General features: G+C 36.3%; 1 protein-coding gene across 5 annotated transcripts in view; it reads left to right on the top strand.

Moving 5' to 3' along the window:
- CERT1 (ceramide transporter 1) overlaps window positions 1-20,116 on the top strand; it is a 148,985-nt gene that overhangs the window by 101,619 nt on the left and 27,250 nt on the right. For 3 of the 5 annotated variants that reach the window (XM_033179897.1, XM_033179898.1, XM_033179896.1), the window contains exons 8-10: window positions 4,586-4,678; window positions 12,206-12,292; window positions 14,949-15,041. In XM_033179897.1, coding sequence (XP_033035788.1) covers window positions 4,586-4,678; window positions 12,206-12,292; window positions 14,949-15,041 — 273 coding nt within the window. Of the gene's footprint in view, window positions 1-4,585; window positions 4,679-12,205; window positions 12,293-14,948; window positions 15,042-15,851; window positions 15,930-20,116 lie in introns of all 5 variants that reach the window. The other 2 variants (XM_033179895.1, XM_033179893.1) reach the window with 1 other exon arrangement.

Below are 20,116 nucleotides of genomic sequence, written 5' to 3'. Positions count from 1 at the left end.
AAAAAAAAATGTGTTGAAAAACATTAGACTGATGCCTGAATACATTAGACTGATGGTTCAAGAGTATCATTCAACTTGTCCAGACTAACTTATTTCCAACTTTTTGGCAACTTTCTCTCTCTTTAGTCTCTTTTACCTTCACTAAGAGATTGTATTCTTTGGTCACATACTCTAACCACATTGCCTAAAATAATTTTTTTTAAACCTTTCTACATTATATAACACGACTTCCTGATTTTTTTAGCATTCAAGTTTATTTGCCATGTTGAAAAGGGGAGATAGATTTTTTATTGCTTTCAGCATTGTTTATCTTACCAGTTCTCTTTCTTTATTGGGTAGCAATGAGCAGAGCAAACCAAAGATCTGCAGAAAAAAATCATTTTTATTGCTTCTCCATGCAACACTCTTCACCAAAGAACAGCCAGAAAATATGGCAGTATTGGTTAAAATCTGGACACTACTGTGTTTTATAGTCTTCTTACAAATCTATCTGATGTCAAATTTTATTAACTTTTTCCACTGTAATTTTTTCTCAAGGTTGAAATAACTGGATCCCAGTTACATTTTACATGGAATGTAAGTGTGTGTGTATTTGCACATGTGTGTACACACAGTATGTGTGTGTTCATATATATATATATAATATATGCAGGGTATGTGTGTATTTATTGGTAATCAACTCTATTCAAGAACTTTCTAATCTTTTGTATGTAGTGTGTGTGTGTGTGTATATATATACACACTAAAGACTAGAAAGTCCTTGAATAGAGAAAGTTGTTTATCAACAAATATGTCTTTCAGGTAATTCTTAGAATTGAGAAAGAAAGTACAGTGATAGCAATATGGTTTCACTGAAATTGTTTCATTCAGGTGCTGTGTGCTTGACTCTAAGCTAGGAATGGGAAAACAGTGGTGAGCAGAAGTAGTCTCTTTAGGGACTTAAAATCTAATGAGAACAATTAAATAGGTGATAATAACAGCTACTATTAAATTCTACTATTTAATAGTAGAATTGTCTATATTATAGTCTTACATAGAGTTATCATGTCAGTTCCAGGATTCTTTCAGCTAATTGAAAATACTATTTTGTAGTGATGATTTTTATTGGTTACCTATAATAATAATCCTTTCTACTGTAGAAGAAGTGTACTTAATTGTTAGCCAGTCATGCCCAGGAAGACCAAAAATTCTAAAATTAGGCAATTATGGTTAACAATGTTAAGGAGAGATAACCTGTTCATTGAAGATACATTTGCTTACGTTATTAGACTTACAGGTGTGTAATTTTACATACATTTTCCCTTTCCTGTAAGTCTTTAATATTATTGCTGTGCCGTGCATTTTAGTTTTATTCATTTAAAATATATAACATACATAGAAGGAAGTGTACCAATCTTAAGTATACTACTTGATTTTTTTAATATTTGTATACACCCCTTTAACCATAGTCAGATCAAGATATGTAACTTTTCTAGCACCCTAGAAGGTAACTTCATGCTCCTTCCTATTCCATATCATACCACCACCCCAAGAGGTGATCATATGGTTTTAACCTATGTCATTATAGATTAGTTTTGCCTGTTCTGGGACAACATATAAATTGAATCATACAAGATACTTCTGAGTCAGGCCTTCTCTTTCCCTCAACATTGGCTGTGAGATTCATTCATGTTGTTATATTTAATAGTAGTTTATTCTTTTTTATTGCTATACAGTATTTTATTCTATGACAACTTTTTATTGTATGACTTCAATTTGCTTATCTCTTTTCCTGTTGGTGAACATTTAGGTTTTTTTCATTTTTTGGCTATCATGAATAAAACTGCTATGAGAGTTCTTGGGGCATATCTTTAGGTATATTTCTCATACCTTGGAGTAGACTTATTGATCCATGGGGGTATGTGCTTAACTTTAGTGAATACTAATGATTTTCCAAAGTGATTAAATTAATATTTCTACCAGCAATGGGTGAGGATTCCAATTACTTTTAATTCTTGACAGCACTTGGTATTGTTAGGGATGTGTGGGTGTGTGGGTGTTGTTGATGTTCACTCTTGACTGTACTTGGTATTATGTGTGTGTGTGTCTGTGTGTATGTGTGTGTGGTGTTGGTGTTGTTTGATTTTGGGGAGAGTCTTTTTTTTGAGAGACAGGGTCTCACTGTGTTGTCCAGGCTGGAGTGCAATGGCTATTCACAGGCACAGCCATTAGCACACTACAGCCTTGAACTCCAGGGCTCAGGTGATCCTCCTGCCTCAGCCTCCTGAATGAGCAGGACTACAAGCACATGCCACTGCACCTGGCTTAGTCATTCTGGTGGATCTGTACTCTCATTTTTTCTTTAGTACAAAAAAAATCAATTAATGAAATCTTTGGGTCTAATGAACCCATCGATTCATTGATTTCCACTGTCTTTAATGCTGATGTGGTATTTAGAAGTAGTTTGCTTTTTGTGAGTTCAGTTTAGACTTTAATTTAGCCATTAAGTATAGTTATACACTGCATAACGACATTTCCATCAGTGATGGACCACATATACAACTGTGGTCCCATAATATGATAATGGAGCTGAAAAATTCCTCTTGCCTAGTGACTTCTTGATGATCCTGACCCTGTGTAGGCCTAGGCTAATGTTTGTGTTGTCTCTTAGTTTATAACAAAAAAGTTTAAATTGTAGAAAAATGCTTGTAGAATACAGTATAAAGAAAGAAAATATTTTTGTGCTGCCCTACAATATGTTTATGTGTTGTCTTATTAGAAAAGACTCAAAAAGTTTAAAAAATTAAGTTCATAAAGTAAAAGTTACAGTAAGCTAAGGTTATTATTGAAGAAAGAACATTGTTAAATAAATTTAGTATAGCCTAAGTATGCAGTGTTTAAAAGTTTACAGTGGTGTGCAGTAATGTCCTATGCCTTCACATTCAATCACCATTCACTTACTGACTCACTGACCAGAGGAACTTCAAATCCTGCAAGCTCCATTCATACGTGCCCTATACAAGTATACTGTTTTTTATCCTTTATATCATATTTTTTCTGTGCCTTTTCTGTTTAGATTCACAAATACTTACCATCATGTTAAAATTGCCTACAGTATTCAGTGCAGTCACATGCTGTAAATGTTTATAGCCTAGATGTGTAGGTAGGCTATACCATCTAGGTTTATATAAATACACTCTATGATGTCTGTACAAGAATTAAGTCGTCAGTGACACATTTCTCAGACCATATCCCCGTGGTGAAGTAACACGTGACAGTAAATTCATGTGGCTTTCATCAGCCTACTTTAGATCACAAGCATAATCTGTTTTCTTATGCTTTTGATGCTCACACTCTTCAGAGTAGTGATTTTTTTTGGGAATAAGGGGAAATAAGAAGAGCTGTTTAACATTTCCTATTGCCAGAGTGTCCATGAATCCTGGTTTGACCAAGGCAGTTCTTAATCAGCAAGATTATTACTGACATTCCCTTTCACTTTCAGAAGTGTCATGCTTAGATTAGCCAATAGGGGGACCAAGCAAATCAGTCTTTTAGAAAATGGAATTTGGACAAGATTTAAAAAAAAAAGAAAAGAAAAAAGCCATGTATGACTGTACTTGAAGGAATAAAAGCATTAGATTATTTACAAACATAATGGACTCCAGTATCAGTTTTGACCCAGTGAACCCCATTGTTGTGGAAATAAGTTTTATATGGGACTAGCCTTTGTTATTTTAAGTGTTGACCTTGGGTCTTTTAACCTTTTAGAGCTATAGGCCCTATCATTAAAAGGAGAGTGTTAAAATAGACCTGAAGTATTTTTCAACTCCAAAATACTGTCTTAAGCAGCAGTGAGAAAGTATAAGAAGGTTTTCTTTCTTAGAATATCTTTTTAGAATTCATTGATCCCACCTACTGAGTTCTTTTCTGGTATTACTTGCTGTTTTTCTTCATACCAAAATAAATGTATCTCTTACTGGGGCTGGTGGGAAGGGGAAATACAAGAATGTATAATAGGTATTTCTGATGCTAATTTACCTGGGGTTGGTTTTTTTTTTTCTTAAGTATACATGCAGTGACTTAACCATTTAAACACATCTACTTTTAAGGTGATCTTAGTGATGATTTAAATTGTAGGTTGTGGCCAGGTACAGTGGATCATGAGGTCAGGAATTCGAGAAAAGCCTGGCAAACATAGTGAAACCCCATCTCTACTAAAAATACCAAAGTTACCTGGGTATGGTGGCACGCGCCTGTAATCCCAGCTACTTGGGAGGCTGAGGCACGAGAAGTGCTTGAACCCAGGAGGCAGAGGTTGCAGTGAGCCGAGAACATGCCATTGCACTCCAGCCTGGGTGACAAAGTGAGACTCCATCTCAAAAAATACATACATACATACATCCATACATAGTAGGTTGTAAGTGATTTATATCCTAGAGAAAAGTGTTTTCTTGGGCAGAATAATACTCTTTATTTTTCACAGGAGTGTAATTTTTTTGTATCAAATTGTAAAATTTCAGTGAAATGTAGAGGAATTCCACCTAAAAGACTTCATTGTAATTAAAATGCCTGCCTCAAATTACAAATTTTCACTTCTTTTTAATAGGAAACTGAGAAGAAAAGAAGAACAGAGGAAGCGTATAAAAATGCAATGACAGAACTTAAGAAAAAATCCCACTTTGGAGGACCAGATTATGAAGTATGATTTATATTTTGATCTTAGAGAAACACATAGGTCATGTCTATCACAAAAGTGAATTTTTAATAATAGTTTTGTAACTTTATTCTAAATATATAATTTTTTCCTCAGTGTTTATGTTAATTCAGTGTATATTTCATGATATATAAATGCCAGGCATACTCAAATATATATTTCTTATTGCCTACAAAGTTTAGGCTTTAAAAGGCTTAATATTAGGCCTGTTCACTTCATAAGACAAATTTTTATCTCCCCTGTAAAGATCATTTTTAATGTTATCTACTTTTTTTTTTTAACATAAAAGGAAACTATAAAGGAAAACTCTGAGTGCTTTTCAGACAAAAGATTTTAGTCTGTACTATACTGTGAGATCTTATCCATAGCTGAACATAAACTGTTCTTATTGTCTTTGTTTGGAAATATCTGAAGCCAGCTTTTTTCTCCTTGTGTTTATTTGTTAAGCAGGTAATAAAATCTCCTTCTCCACATATATATACACACATACGTTAAAATCTTATAAGCTATCTTTCTATATTAAGAGAAAAAAATGTGTAAGAAATATATTTGGTAATTGCCATTAAATAACGTTGAGACTAGGTGCACTGGCTCACGTCTGTAATCCCAACACTTTGAGAGGCCAAGGCAGGAGGATTGCTTGAGGCCAGGAGTTCAAGACCAACCTGGACAGCATAGCAAGACCTCATCTCTACAAAATAAAATATAAAAATTATCTGGGTGTAGTGGCACATGCCTGTACTCCCAGCTACTGAGGAGCCCAAGACTGCAGTGAGCTATGATTGCACCACTCCACTCCAGGCTGGGTGACAGAGCAAGACTTTGTCTCTTAAAAAAAAAAAGGTGTTGGCCAGAACAGGTGGGTCACGCCTGTAGTCCCAGCACTTTGGGAGGCCGGGGCTGGGGGATCACAAGATCAAGAGCTCAAGACCAGCCTGGCCAATATGGTGAAACTCCATCCCTACTAAAAAAATACAAAAATTAGCCAGGCGTGGTGGCAAGTGACTGTCGTCCCAGCTACTCTGGAGGCTGAGGCAGGAGAATCACTTAAACCCAGGAGGCAGAGGTTGCAATGAGCCGAGATTGTGCCACTGCACTCCAGCCTGGGCAACAGAGCGAGACTCTGTCTCAAAAAAAAAAAAAAAAAGTGTTGCTATTTCTGAAATGAGCAGTTAAAAATGGGATATCAAGGAGTATCATTGAGGTGGAACAGAAGAATAAAGTAGTTGTAGTTATATTTATGAAAACAGAAGAAAAATTTCTTGTTACTTTTGCTCTAGAAAGGAAAACTAAACAGCTGCTCTGCTGTTGCTGAATTTTTTTATATTGGAATCAATTTCCAACTGTGAGAGTACATTCTAATGAGACTTAAATTGCAATATTTTTTAACTGTTCTCAATTTATCTCTTCTAAAATGTATTAGAATTACAAAATTAGCTATCCTCTGAGGTTTTAATATGAGGTATTATGATGATTATTTTTATTCTGAAACTAAACAAATTATTTTGCTATTTTAGGATTACTATTTTGGAAGAAATACCAACTTTTTAAAGTACCTTATTTTTTAATATTTAAATAAAATGTATATTCATTATAGGAAGATTATACAAATAAGCCAATAAAGCCCATGTTTTAAATTTAACAATACTTGTACAGTTTATCATCTACCAGTAGTATGTAAGTATAATTTGTATACATATTTATCTCTGCTTCGATCAACACAGGTTTTTTTTTTTTTTTCCATGGGGAGAGGACGGGGTGGAGGGAAGAGGGGCCTTGTGCTAGGTACATGCATTTACTAGTTTCAAAGCCAAAAAATTGCTTTATGTATGTGATTTAGCATTTTAAAAATTATGTTTATCAGACATTCTTTTTTTATTTATTAATTTTATTTTACATTGGAAATACACACGCATATTCGTTACATGAGTATATTGCATGCTGGTAGAGATTGGGCTTCTAGTGTGCCCATTACCCATATAGTGAACATTATACCAAATAGCTAATTTTTTAACTCTCACCCCTCCCTCCCACCCTTCCTTCTTTTAGAGTCCCTAGTGTCTGTCGTTTCCATCTTTATGTCTGTGTGTACCTATTATTTACCTCCCACTCATAAATGAGAACATGTAGTATTTGATTTTCTGTTTCTGAGTTAATTTGTTCCGGGACCAAACTGAGGGTCGAGTTGCTATTTCTGCGTCCCAATAACAAGATGCAGATGAACTGGAGAGGAAGAGAGTTATTTCTGTAACTGGTTACAGGGAGAAGGCCTGAACATCATCACCAGACCAACTCCAAATTACAAAGTTTTCCACAGCTTATATACCTTCTAAGCTATATGTCTACCTGTAAGTGTGCATTCATCTAAAGACCTAAGTTATTAACTTCTTTTAATCTATAACTAAGGTCTGAGTCCTGAAGACCTTCCTTTGGAGCTTTGGAAAAGTGCTAGGGTGATTACCCTTATCATATCTCCTACTAAATCATATAGGTTTGAGGAGTTCCTTCAGACCGCTAATAAACTTGTTTGTGGAGGACTGGTGAGTTTCTTCAGACCCACGTAAAACTTGTTTAATCCTAAGTGGGTCCTATTAAGAATTCCTTCATTATTTTGTCACGCTTTAAGGCCCAGGAAAGGCCTAGGCAAAACTCTTGATGGACTTTTGTTACATGCCAGCCTTTGTATAAGGGCACTGGCTTTTAATATTTGACTTAAACACTCAGTCAGTACTGAAACGGTTGTTAGTGAGACCTGGCCTGTGAGAAGTTCACTTTGGATAATGGCCTCCAGCTCCATCCATGTTGCTGCAAAGGATATGATTTCATTCTTTTTTATGGCTGCCACATTTCTTTTTTAATGAATAACTTGTCCATGTCCTTTAGTGGTTTTTTGGGGGTTTTTTCCTATTGATTTAGAAGATGTATAGAATTTGCCTTTTTTTAATTTTATTTTTTTCTTTCATAACTTAAAAAGTTTGGTAGATTTTGCCATATAAAAGTTTTAAACCTTCGTGTAATTAACTTCCTCAGTCCTTTGATCTACTTTTCTCCACATTTGGTATCATGCTTAGAAGGGCATTTTCTACTTCAAATCGTTATTTATATTTTCTCATTTTTTATTTTCCAGTGGTCTCTTCTACATATATTAATACATCTGGAGTTTTTAAAATAATGGTACAATGTAGAAACCTATTTTATTCCACTAGCATTTGTTGAATAAACATCCTTTATTCACCTATTTGAAATGCACTTTACTCTTTCTTAGCGAAGAAACTGGTTAAGGGTACTTTTTTTTTTCTCACTAAGTTAAATATACAATTCTTATATAAACTGGGAACTGTTTTTACACTTACCCTTCTTCCTTTTGGAGTTTCGAACCATCTATCTTTTCTTGTTATTGATATTATAGTCGTATGGGTTTTAGACACTTATTTCAAACTATGACTCTTTTTGGTTATAATCAGACATTCATGATGTTCTAATTATAAAAAAAGATTTAAGTGTTTCTGACTTCTGTAGCCTCAGAAATTACTTTATAATCTTGAATTTATTCTGTAAGACTTACCATAATGTGGCTGGGCGCAGTAGCTCACATCTGTAATCCCAGCACTTTGGGAGGCCGAGGCGGGGAGATCGCCTGAGGTCAGGAGTTCAAGACCAGCCTGGCCAACATGGTGAAACCCCATCTCTACTAAAAATATAAAAATTAGGCGGGCTTGGTGGTGTGTGCCTGTAGTCCCAGCTACTCGGAAGTTTGAGGCAGGGGAATTGCTTGAACCAACAGGCGGAAGCTGCAGTGAGCCGAGACCTTGCTCCTGCACTCCAGTCTGGGAGACGGACAGACTCCATCTCAAAAAAAAAAACGACTTACCATAATATAGGGTACTTCACTAAGCTTGGAGAATACAATACAACAAGAAACAAGGCTTATAAGGATCCTGCCTAAGGGCCCTACCTGAATGCATAATGGGAACAAAGACTAATAGACAATTATCGTAATACATGTCATGAAACACATAAAGCAGGGAAGGTGTTGAATCAGAGATGTCTTTCCGGAGGAAAGAACCTCTTAGCAGAACCTTAAGAATGAGTAAATTGAGTAGAGAGTGTTTTCCAGAAGTCAGAAGTAAAAGAGTTTTTTTCCTCAGGCAACTGAAAGTAGTTCTCTTTGGAAGGTAGAGCCTCCACAAATTGAGAGGAAAGAATTATGGTTAAGAGACTGACTGTAAAGATCGACAAGAATTAGTTCAGATCCTGAGACAGTAGGTTTTAATCAAGAAAATGACATTTTCAGATTTGTAGTTTAGAAAACTCATTCTCCCTGCAGTAGAAAGAATGGATTGAAGGTAACAATTGTGACTGGGCACTTGGACACTTTCTGTATAGTAGAGATGAGAGTTGCAGGTGGCCTAAATTAGAGCCAAAGCAGGAGGAATAGAGAGGCACTGACAAATTAGATATAGTAATCCCCCCCGTATCAGTGGTTAGGGGGATACATTACAAGACCCCCCCAGTAACTGCAGATAGTACTGAATCCTGTATACACTATGTTTTTTCCTATATGTACTATGTTTTTTCCTATACGTGTGTACCTGTGATAGTTTAATTTTTATTTTAACAATAACAAAATAGAATTGTAACACTGTATTATAGTAAAAAGTTATATGAATGTAGTCTCTTTCTCTCTCAAAGTATCTTATTGTATATAAACCACAGAAAACAAAACCACAGAGAGGGGAGACTATTGTATTTGGAAAGTAGAATTGAAGGGTGTGATGATTGAATGAGGGAAAAGGAAGGAATCCAAGATTAGGCCCAGGTTTCTGCAGATAGGTGTGGAGATAGGAGAAGAGGTGAGTCATATGAGGAAGTCTTCTATGTTAGATACAAAGATCTAACCCTTAGAAGAGAGGTAGTCTGGCTGTGAATTTAAGAGTCATCAAAGGATGACTGAAGCATTGGATATAAATAAGAATACTGTGGGTAGAGCAAGTATGGAACCCTGAGGAACACCAACATTTACAAAGGAGTCCCCCAACCACTGATACGGGGGGATTACTATATGTAATTTGTCAGTGCCTCTCTATTCCTCCTGCTTTGGCTCTAATTTAGGCCACTTTCAACTCTCATCTCTATTATACAAAAAGTGTCCAAGTGCCCAGTCACAATTGTTACCTTCAATCCATTCTTTCTACTGCAGGGAGAATGAGTTTTTAAACTGCAAATCTGAAAACGTCATTTTCTTGATTAACACCTACTGTCTCAGGATCTGAACTAATTCTTGTTGATCTTTATAGTCAGAGAACTCTTCAAGGAGAGTTGTTAACATAAGAAATGCTGTGCTAAAGGGCAGATAAGTAGCTCCTGCCCTTAGTAAGCATGATGAGATAAAAGGGTTTTTTAAAGTCCCTTTTAATAAAGAAAATGTTATACCAGTTACTTTAGTTCTTCTCCCAAAAGCTTGCCATTAAAGGAAAAACCATTTCATTTGGCAAAATACAATTTTTATTTTTATTTATTTATTTTTTTTTTGAGGCAGAGACTCGCTCTGTCACCCAGGCTGGAGTGCCGTGGTGCGATCTTGGCTCACTGCAACCTCTGCAATTTCCACCTGCCGGGTTCAAGCAATTATTATGCCTCATCCTCCCAGGTAGCTAGGTTTATAGACGTGCACCACCACACCCAGCTAATTTTTGTATTTTTAATAGAGACAGGTTTTCTTCATGTTGGCCAGTCTGGTCTAGAGCTCCTGGCCTCATGTGATCTGCCCTCCTTGATCTCCCTGAGTGCTGGGATTACAGGCATGAGCCACCACACCTGGCCAGAATTTTTAAATGCTTTAGTTTTCAATTAGACTCTTGAGGCTCTGACGTGATTGTTTAAGGACTAGAAATCCACGTGTACTAAATCACTGTAGAGTGAATGAATGGTAATATTTTTTAAATGTAGATGTGGTTAAATAGTTTTTAAAATCATTAGAAAATATGCTTGAGTTTGGATATTTTGTGTTTTCTCTGATCAACAGAGAGCAAAGTTATCCTGCTGTCGTTTTACTGTCTTTGAAATGTTTTGACTTTATAAACAGAATCCTGCAGGAGGAAGGCTTCTAGAGTGTTGTTACTGTTTTTTTCATGACCCTCTTGTCCCAGATGGTCATTAGATGGTTATATTCACTTTATGATACTTCACTGAGATATGCACTGTTCTGTATGTTTGTTGTATCTGAATAGAAAGGTGTTTTTGTTGTTGTTGTTGTGTTTTTTGTTTGTTTGTTTTTTTATGAAGTAGGTTGTAGGGGACTGAGTCCTCATAACCCTAAAAGAAGAACTCCCATTAAGTCAATATTTCTTACATGTCAGATGACAAGAACGTTACCCCATACCTCCCACCCTTCCAGTATGGTTCCAGGTTATGGTGGGGTTAGGATGATGTTGCTAGATACTTTTTAATGGACTAATGATGACTTGGCGTTATCAGTTTAACTGGGAAGATTTCATCAATTGTTCATGTGTCTTATTTTATATATTTTAACATTTAAGAAATTCTAAACCCAAGCCTACCTTTTAGCCTCTACTTTTATCATAATACAAAGCTGTCGTTCCACTTACTGTCCACTTGGTTCATCACAGCAGGAGCATATGTTGATTGTTTACATTTTGTTATTGTTCTTTATATGTTTATCGTCTGGTGCTGCTGAGGTTCCACTTGCATGGAAATCACCTGGGGGAATTATTAAACATGTATATTCCATGGTTCCACTGAAGACCTACTGAGAAATAATTTCTGGGCATGGAGGCCTGGAAATTTTCATTGTAAGAGATCTCCCACACAATTCCCCAAGTGATTGATGGCCATTATTCTGCCATCTGGCCAGACTGTCGGGCATCAACTCAACTTTTATTTCCCCGTGAAACAATTACCCCTGCTTAGGAATATCCCCCTCTGAATGCCTAGCCATATTAGCTATAGTTCTTGTGTACATTTTGACTTACCTCATTGCAATTTTATATCTCTGTTGTCTCTGTCATAAGTCTCAACTATGCTACTAAAGAAGCCCTAGATAATATATAGATGAATGAGCATCACTGTTTTCCAGTAAAACTTTAGGGACACCAAACTTTTAATTTCAAGTAATCCCCACATGTCATATTATTACTTTTATTTTTTCCAGCCATTTAAAAATGAAATTCTTAGCTCACAGGCTATACAAAAGTAAGCGGCAGACTGGATCTGGCCCGTGGGCCACAGTTTTTGCCAATCCCTGCTCTAGACTATTATCCCAACATAATATTGGTCAATATACAGTAAGTAAGTATATGAGTACTAAGTGAATTAATTATAACACTCGTGATTTTACACAGAGCATACATATGATCTGGTTACTGACTGGTTTGTAAATATGTGTTCTATAAATGTTTCTTAGGTCAATTTTCAACCTCAAGTTAGTACCAGAGTTATCAGAGTTTTCTGTTTCTTTAAATAAACTGCTTTTTTCCCCATGTGTTGGAATAGGAAGGCCCTAACAGTCTGATTAATGAAGAAGAGTTCTTTGATGCTGTTGAAGCTGCTCTTGACAGACAAGATAAAATAGAAGAACAGGTATATCTATTATTGAAAATTCTAAGCTGAGATTTATTTTAACACTATAGGCATTCCTTGATGTATATTATTTCATGTAAATAGAATTTGAACATTGTGAATTTAATAACTAACAAACTTAACTGTGAATATATTGAGTCACAAATGTAAAATTTTTTTTTTTTCTTGAGATGGAGTCTCGCTCTGTCACCCAGGCTAGAGTGCAGTGGTGCGATCTCAGCTTACTGCAACTTCCATCTCCTGGGTTCAAGCGATTCTTCTGCCTCAGCCTCCCAAGTAGCTGGGACTGCAGGTCCACGCCACCAAGCCTGACTAAATTTTTTTGTATTTTTAGTAGAGATGGGGTTTTACCATATTGGCCAGGCTGGTCTCGAACTGCAGACCTCATGATTCACCTGCCTCAGCCTCCCAAAGTGCTGGGATTGATTACAGGCGTGAGCCATGGTGCCGGCAGTAAAATAATCGTTATAAGTCAGTTCCTTTATATGTGAATTTCCAAGCAATAGAAAGAAACCCAATAATTGTTAAAAGGTATCATGCATAATTAACATGAACTTAAATAGAAATGTTCTTTTTGCTTTTTTCCCTCTAAGTGTCCAACTTAAACCATTCTTTTAATATAAAGCATATATTTAAGTAAAAAGCTTCTTTGAATTTTTCTTCACCCAGTATGATATGAAAAGGAAGATAACCAAAAACTTAAGATTTTTTCATCTATATTAGTATCATTGTTTTTATTAACCCTTTTATTGCCTTCACTACTTCACCTTCAGTTTCCTTCTCACTTTTACTTTGTTCAGTGTTTTGTCATCATTATTGAATTTATAGTAGTTACACCCAGCTGCTGTGGAAATTAAAGAGAAGTATTTCTTAAACCCGTTAACTCTAGCTTCAAGATTAACTTGATACTTTGTCTTCTTTAATTTGGCAACAATACAGTTACTGTATGTTACCACTAGATGGTACTTAAGGATGAATTTTGTTATTTCCTCCCTTTGTTTAAGCTGTGCTAGTTATGGTGGAAACTTAACCTTTTTGGGGGGAAAGTATTAATAAACTGTGGCTACAGAGTATCTTGCCAAATAATCATGTATGTGTCAGTTTTATAGTACAAATGAATTTGCCTGGAAAAGTTAGCTTGTTCATTTCCTGTCGTTGCTAAGGCAGTACATGGCTACTATGCTCTTACTGGTCTACCTAGCTAAGGGTAAATCAACTACGGTAGTAACTGCTTCTCGTGTATCTTTCATTATTTTTTAAAAATTACTGATAAAAAGTTCATGTCACATTAATTTGTAAAGCTTATTGCTCATTTTTTTTTAATACCCAAAAGATGCTATATACCACTCAAGAAGAGTGGGAACTTTCAGTTCCTAAATGGGCTCTACTTTTGGAAACCTAAAGTACTACCTGAAGCAGCATTATTTATTTGTTTCCCTTCGGTTTTTTGTCTAGGATGTGCTGTTTTGGGAAAAAGTAGTCAACGGGTCAAGACATCAGTCTTACTCTTAGTTTTACCTCTAACTAACTTTGTAGCTATGAATTTATCACTGAATTCTCTGGGCCTTGGTTTTCTAATCTGTGAAACAAAGTAGACAAGATGATTCAAAACATCTCTTCTGTAAAATGCTACTCTACTGAGTATCAGTGCGGTAATTGAGTTGGGTTTTAGAGAATTGATGAACCCTTCTGTAAGCTTTAGAAAAAGAAATATTCATGGAGCCATCCAATCAACTTCATTCTATTCTTGACACTGTACTAGATGCTCTGCAAAATAGTCATTGAACAGTGCATTGTTTTTCTTGCCCAATAGCCAGGCATGTTGATATGACAAAGATACAGTGTGGTAATACTCTATAGAGTAGTGAGAGCTTCAGAAATCCATAAAATCAGTTCCATAGATTTAGATCATTTCCCTCTTCATACCCAGTATATATTGCACAGATCTCTCAACAACACAGCCATTAAATAGATATTCTCCAGGTGACATATCACACATTTTTGAGTTTACGTTATTTGCAAACATAGGGAAGGAAAGATACATGCGGTAAACTGGTGCATGAGAAATGAGATCTTAGCAGTTGGTTGAAATAAATGAGAACAACCAAGGCAAACTGAAGAGGAAGAAAGAGGTCAAGTGGCATCTTAACAGGAGTAAGATGATGAGATGAAGGGCAGAATACCTTCATGGAGAGGAAGCAAAGTGATATACCTATGTTCTTAGGAACATGACTGAAGCAAACAGTGATACTATTTTCAATTATATATAAACCTGTGGGTCAGCCCTCCAGGGGCCTTATAAGGTAGAGTCATTGGAATGATTTGGCCAGAGTTTGGATAGGAGAGAACTGGCAGCAGTGTTAAGATTGACCTATGATAAATAATGTTATACAGGTAGCAGGGAGTCTGACTAGGAGCAAAATCAAAGAACTTATCCCTTGCCTAACATAGTATCTGCGGAGTTAGAAAGAAGAGGTTGGGATATCTGAGGCAAGTATCAGGATTTGCCATGTCTGTGAAGTAGTTTCATAATTCTAATGGTTATAAGCACTAAGGCGTTCACTAATCGAATGTTGGTAGTTCCAGGTTATATTATGCATTCTTCAGTTGCAAAATACACTTTAAAACCTTTCCGTCTTAACATATGTTTTTTCAGTCACAGAGTGAAAAGGTGAGATTACATTGGCCTACATCCTTGCCATCTGGAGATGCCTTTTCTTCTGTGGGGACACATAGATTTGTCCAAAAGGTAAGCTAATGTCAGAGTTTACTAAAAGTACACCTTGTATTGTTCTTCACTGTTGGTGGAAATATATTTTATTTGAGATGGAGTCTCGCTCTATCGCCAGACTGGAGTGCAGTGGCGCTATCTCGGCTCACTACAGTCTCTGCCTCTTCGGCTCGAGATTCTCGTGCCTCAGCCTGCCTAGTAGCTGGGATTACAGGCATGCGCCACCACACCCAGCTAATTTTTGTATTTTTAGTAGAGTCAGGGTTTCACCACGTTGGCCAGGATGGTCGTGACCTTGTGATCCACCCACCTCGGCCTCCCAAAGTGCTGGGATTACAGGCGTGAGCCACCATGCCCAGCCAGAAATATCTTGTAGTATAAGTTTTCTCCCTTTTTCATAAATGTAAGTAATGAGATTGCTTTTGATTTTATATATTGTATTCCATATACATCCTCCAAAACAGTTAGAAATCTTGTTCTGAAAATAAAGTTCTTTCATTTTTATTTAAGGGGAAAGTGGGGGGTGGGCAAATTAGGAGTGGCTAATCCAAAATAGTTAACCAGAAGCATATCCAGTTATACTAAATCTCTCTCTTCTTTGGGATTAAATGGTATTTCTTTGTATTAGTGGAAGCACTGCATTCTTTTTTGGAATGATTTTGGAACATAATACATAATAGGTGCATGAAGTCAGCAGTTGCTGCTGTGCTTGTTTCATATAGTGCTTTGTTTTCTTTTCCCTTTATCTTGTGTTTGGAAGTTGGTACTGAATGCTCTGTTGTGCCTTTGTTCTGATTACTTGGTTTTTTCTTTGTCTGTCTCTGGTAGCCCTATAGTCGCTCTTCCTCCATGTCTTCCATTGATCTAGTCAGTGCCTCTGATGATGTTCACAGATTCAGCTCCCAGGTACTGTATGAATGTATAGAGTGGACTTGAGTCTTTCTGTGCTATATTTCAGCCTGCTTTCCCAGTTCCTAGAAATCTTTTGGTTAGGCCACTGATTTTAGTTTTGAACTTTAAATAGTAACATTAAGCATTAAAAAGGTCTTCCTTGTCTACTAAATAGTTTCTCTGTCAGGTTTGCATGTGTCCTTTACTATTCACAGCTTGGAATTTTGTCATATAGGAGGTACTCCAGAAAGATTTTCAAACTGAATTGAAACAAATAGAAGATACTGGGTTTTGGTATCATGTAATATCTGTTTCTTCAGTCAGGATTTAGCAGTTTTGATGGATGTGGTCTATATGATATGTTATAGCAGAAAAGCAGATTTCAGCAGTCTCACTTTTAAGCTAATTTAAAGTATCTCCAAATTATATTCAGCAAAGAAATCACTTTTTAATAATATGTTTCATTTCCATTATCATACTAAGCTCCATTGAGCAGATTGTGTTTTCCTTATACAGATTACCTTTGGGTATTATAAATGAATATTTCTGTTCATATGCTAAATCTATGGAAATTGGTAAGGGTTTGGGAATTTAAGACAGGAAGCTGGATGCTTGCAGTCTCTACCCTCAAAAAAAATCAAATTACCATTGGAGGAAGTTTTTTTTAGTGTCAGCATTGGTTCTTTTTTTAATTTTCTTAATCTTCACATCTTTGCCATTCAACTTTTTATCTTTCTGGTTATTGTATTTTATTGGATTAGATTATATTATGTTAATCCTATATTAAAGACCTGAGCACTCTAGTCGGAATGACTAAGTTTAAATCCTGGTTAGCTGTATGATCCCAGTAAGTTTTCTAAATTTTTTGTGCTTCCTTTTTGTGCTTTAGCTAGAACCTGGCACATAATAAGTGCTCAATAAATGTTAGCTTTTATTGCTATTATAACATAATTTATTTGAGCTAATAAAAGTTTACATCATTATTTTTTCCTCTATGAGAATATTGCTATAAAAGTTTTTAAAAGTCAAAAGAGATTTCTACTATTTTTATATATATAAATAAGGTTTACATTAGTTTTTAACCTGCCATAGAGAAGAATATGGCATGGTGTTTTTCTGACTTGTACAGCTTTTTTCTCCTTGAATACTTTTAAGAAAAAGATTTAGCAATTCTGGATCAGAAATCATCCATAACCAAATATACTACAGTTTATTTTACCTTTTGCTTGTCCATTTATGCATTTTTTTTTAAATGTTACTTATTTATTTTCGAGACAGGGTCTTGCTCAGTTGCCCAGGCTGGAGTGCAGTGGCATGATCTGGGTTCACTGCAACCTCCACCTCCCAGGTTCAAGCAATTCTCTTGCCTCAGCTTCACAAGTAGCTGGGATTATAGGCACACGCCACTACGCCCAGCTAATTTTTGTATTCTTAGTAAAGACGGGGTTTCACCATGTTGGCCAGGCTGGTCTCGCACTCCTGACCGCGTGATCTGCACCCCCTCGGCCTCCCAAAGTGCTGGGATTACAGGTGTGAGCCACCATGCCTGGCCCCACATATTTTTTAAAAAAGAGATCCATTCGTAATGAATCTGTGACAAAACTACATAATACTAGGAGACTTTGGTTTATTATACTAAGCTCCATGTTGCATTAAAATAATATCACAGACTAATCAAAAATATAGGAATACATAGGCTATAAATGAAAGAAAATATAATGGCAGCAAGGAAAGAATGTAAGCCAGTCAAGAAGAATGCCTAAGAAGTAGGGGTTCAGAACCCAAACCAGGGCCCTCATGGTAGTGCTGTAGAACAGCTGAATTGCCTTTAAGTACAGGTAACTATATCACTGAGAAGCAGGTGCCTATATTTTTACAAAATTTTGCTGAATTACAGCTTACTTCTTCATAATAGTAACTTTTTGTAAAGCTCACGTATGTAACAAGAGAAATCTTGCTGAATTTTTTTTCTAATATATGGTGCTCATGATTGATCCAATCCTGTTTTAACTTTTGATGATGTACTGTTTTATATGCCAGCAGAGGTAAAAATGAAGAAAATTACATTAAGGTCTTCAAGTATTTACTGTCCTTGCTAAAGCATTAGTTGTCATTAGCAGATATGGACTCTAGCAATTAACTGTTGTGATTAAATTGTGTACCTTATGTTTGACAGTTCCTTTAGAATAGATGACTAATTCCCAATTGTAAGAGTTTTTGTTTCAGAGGATGTTACACTGCCTTATCACCCATTATCAAAGGACCTAGCAAGTTGATTCTGTATAGTCACACTTGAGAATATAGCATTGGATGTAGATCTGGAGTTAATATTAGCTGAGAAACATTGTGTTATCTGGAAAACTCTTCCCGTCAACACAGTGTAAAAGTATAGTAGTATAGTAGTGACTATGCAGTAGTGTTACATTTTACGGTTCTCACACCCTATAGAGACTTTTGTATTAAGCAAAGTAAGAGGTTCAAAGGTTATTCATTAACATTAGAAACACTTGTTATATTACATCGGTTTTTTATTTTTATTTTTGTTTTATTTTATTTTATTTTTTTGAGATGGAGTTTCGCTTTTGTCGCCCAGGCTGGAGTGCAATGGTGTGATCTTGGCTCACTGCACCCTTTGCCCGCTGGGTTCAAGCGATTCTCCTGCCTCAGCCACATGAGCAACTGGGATTACAGGTGCCTGCTACCACGCCTAGCTAAATTTTTTGCATTTTTAGTAGAGACGGAGTTTCACCATATTGGCCAAGCTGGTCTCGAACTCCTGACCTCAGGTAATCTGCCTGCCTCGGCCTCCCAAAGTGCTGGGATTACAGGCATGAGCCACCACACCTGGCCTACATTGTTCTTAATACACAAATATACATCAGTTGCTCTACAACACTTGAAATATTGGAGGTAGCCAAATTCTTTGTTTTGTAAGATCTTCATAATTAATTTAAGAACTAAGTCAACATTTTTAATCACCTTTGATAATTTGCCAAAATATTATATAAGCATAATATAATCCTTACTTACTCCAACAAATTTTAAAAGTCCAGATACATGTATCATACCTAGTTTCTTGATCATTTATATCAGCTCCCATACAGAAGCCTTCTAAATCTCTGGTAATTTCACTTTGCTGTTTATATAAGTGTTGGCTCATGACTACCTTGTTCTTGTTGAAATGATATTTTATAGTCTTGAATTGGCTGGAATAATCAAGTGTACAACTCAGAGATGCCCTGAAAATAGCTTAAAATAAAATATATAAATCTACCAGGAAATTAGTACCAACACATGAATCTGTCTGATGGGCAGATATTAGGAACGAAGTCACTCCAGATCTGAGAAATTAAAGTTGTAAAGGACTACAGGTTCTGTGTTTTGTTGTTGTTGTTGTTGTTGTTTGTTTTTTCATTTTTGTTTTTTTGTTTTTTTTGAGACAGTCTCATTCTGTCACCCAGGCTGTAGTGCAATGGCACGATCTTGACTCATTGCAACCTCCACCTCCCAGGTTCAAGCGATTCTTCTGTCTCAGCTGGGATTACAGGCACACGCTATCACACCCAGCTAGTTTTTGTATTTTTAGTAGAGACAGGGTTTCACCATGTTAGCCAGGCTGGTCTTGAACTCCTGACCTCAAGTGATCTGCCCGTCTCAGCCTCCCAAAGTGTTGGGATTACAGACCTGAGACACCATGCCCAGCCTTTTTTATTTTCATTTTTATTTTTTTAAGGAGACAAGGTCTCACTTGTTGTCCAGGCTGAGTGCAGTGGCACAATCATAGCTCTGTAACCTGACCTTTGACCTCCTGGACACAAGTGATCCTCCTGTCAGCCTCCCAAGTAGCTGGGACTACAGGCATTCCACCACACCCAACTAATTGTTTTTATTTTTTGTAGAGACAGGGCCTTGCTGTGTTGCCCAGGCTGGGAAGTTCTTGAAATAATGACTGTAGCCACAAACCAGAAAATAATTTTCATGTGTACAGAGAAGAGAAAGAATTTAGATTCATAAATTGATCATTTTGGTCACATTTATTTGCATAACAGTTCACATTTAAAGGTATCACCTTAGAAATCAAAGGGGGAAGAACATCATCCTCAGTTGAAAAAGAAAGAAATCAAAGGATGTACAGTACATTTGCAGCTTAATCTATAGGGAGCATCATTGCAAAAAATGGTTCTGTGTGAGGCTTTTTCCCA

The sequence above is a fragment of the Trachypithecus francoisi genome, unplaced genomic scaffold (assembly GCF_009764315.1).
Source record: "Trachypithecus francoisi isolate TF-2019V2 unplaced genomic scaffold, Tfra_2.0 Lachesis_group2, whole genome shotgun sequence".
Taxonomy (NCBI): domain Eukaryota; kingdom Metazoa; phylum Chordata; class Mammalia; order Primates; family Cercopithecidae; genus Trachypithecus; species Trachypithecus francoisi.
Note: the sequence above shows the minus strand (reverse complement) of the source record. Positions and strands in the feature narration are given on the sequence as shown.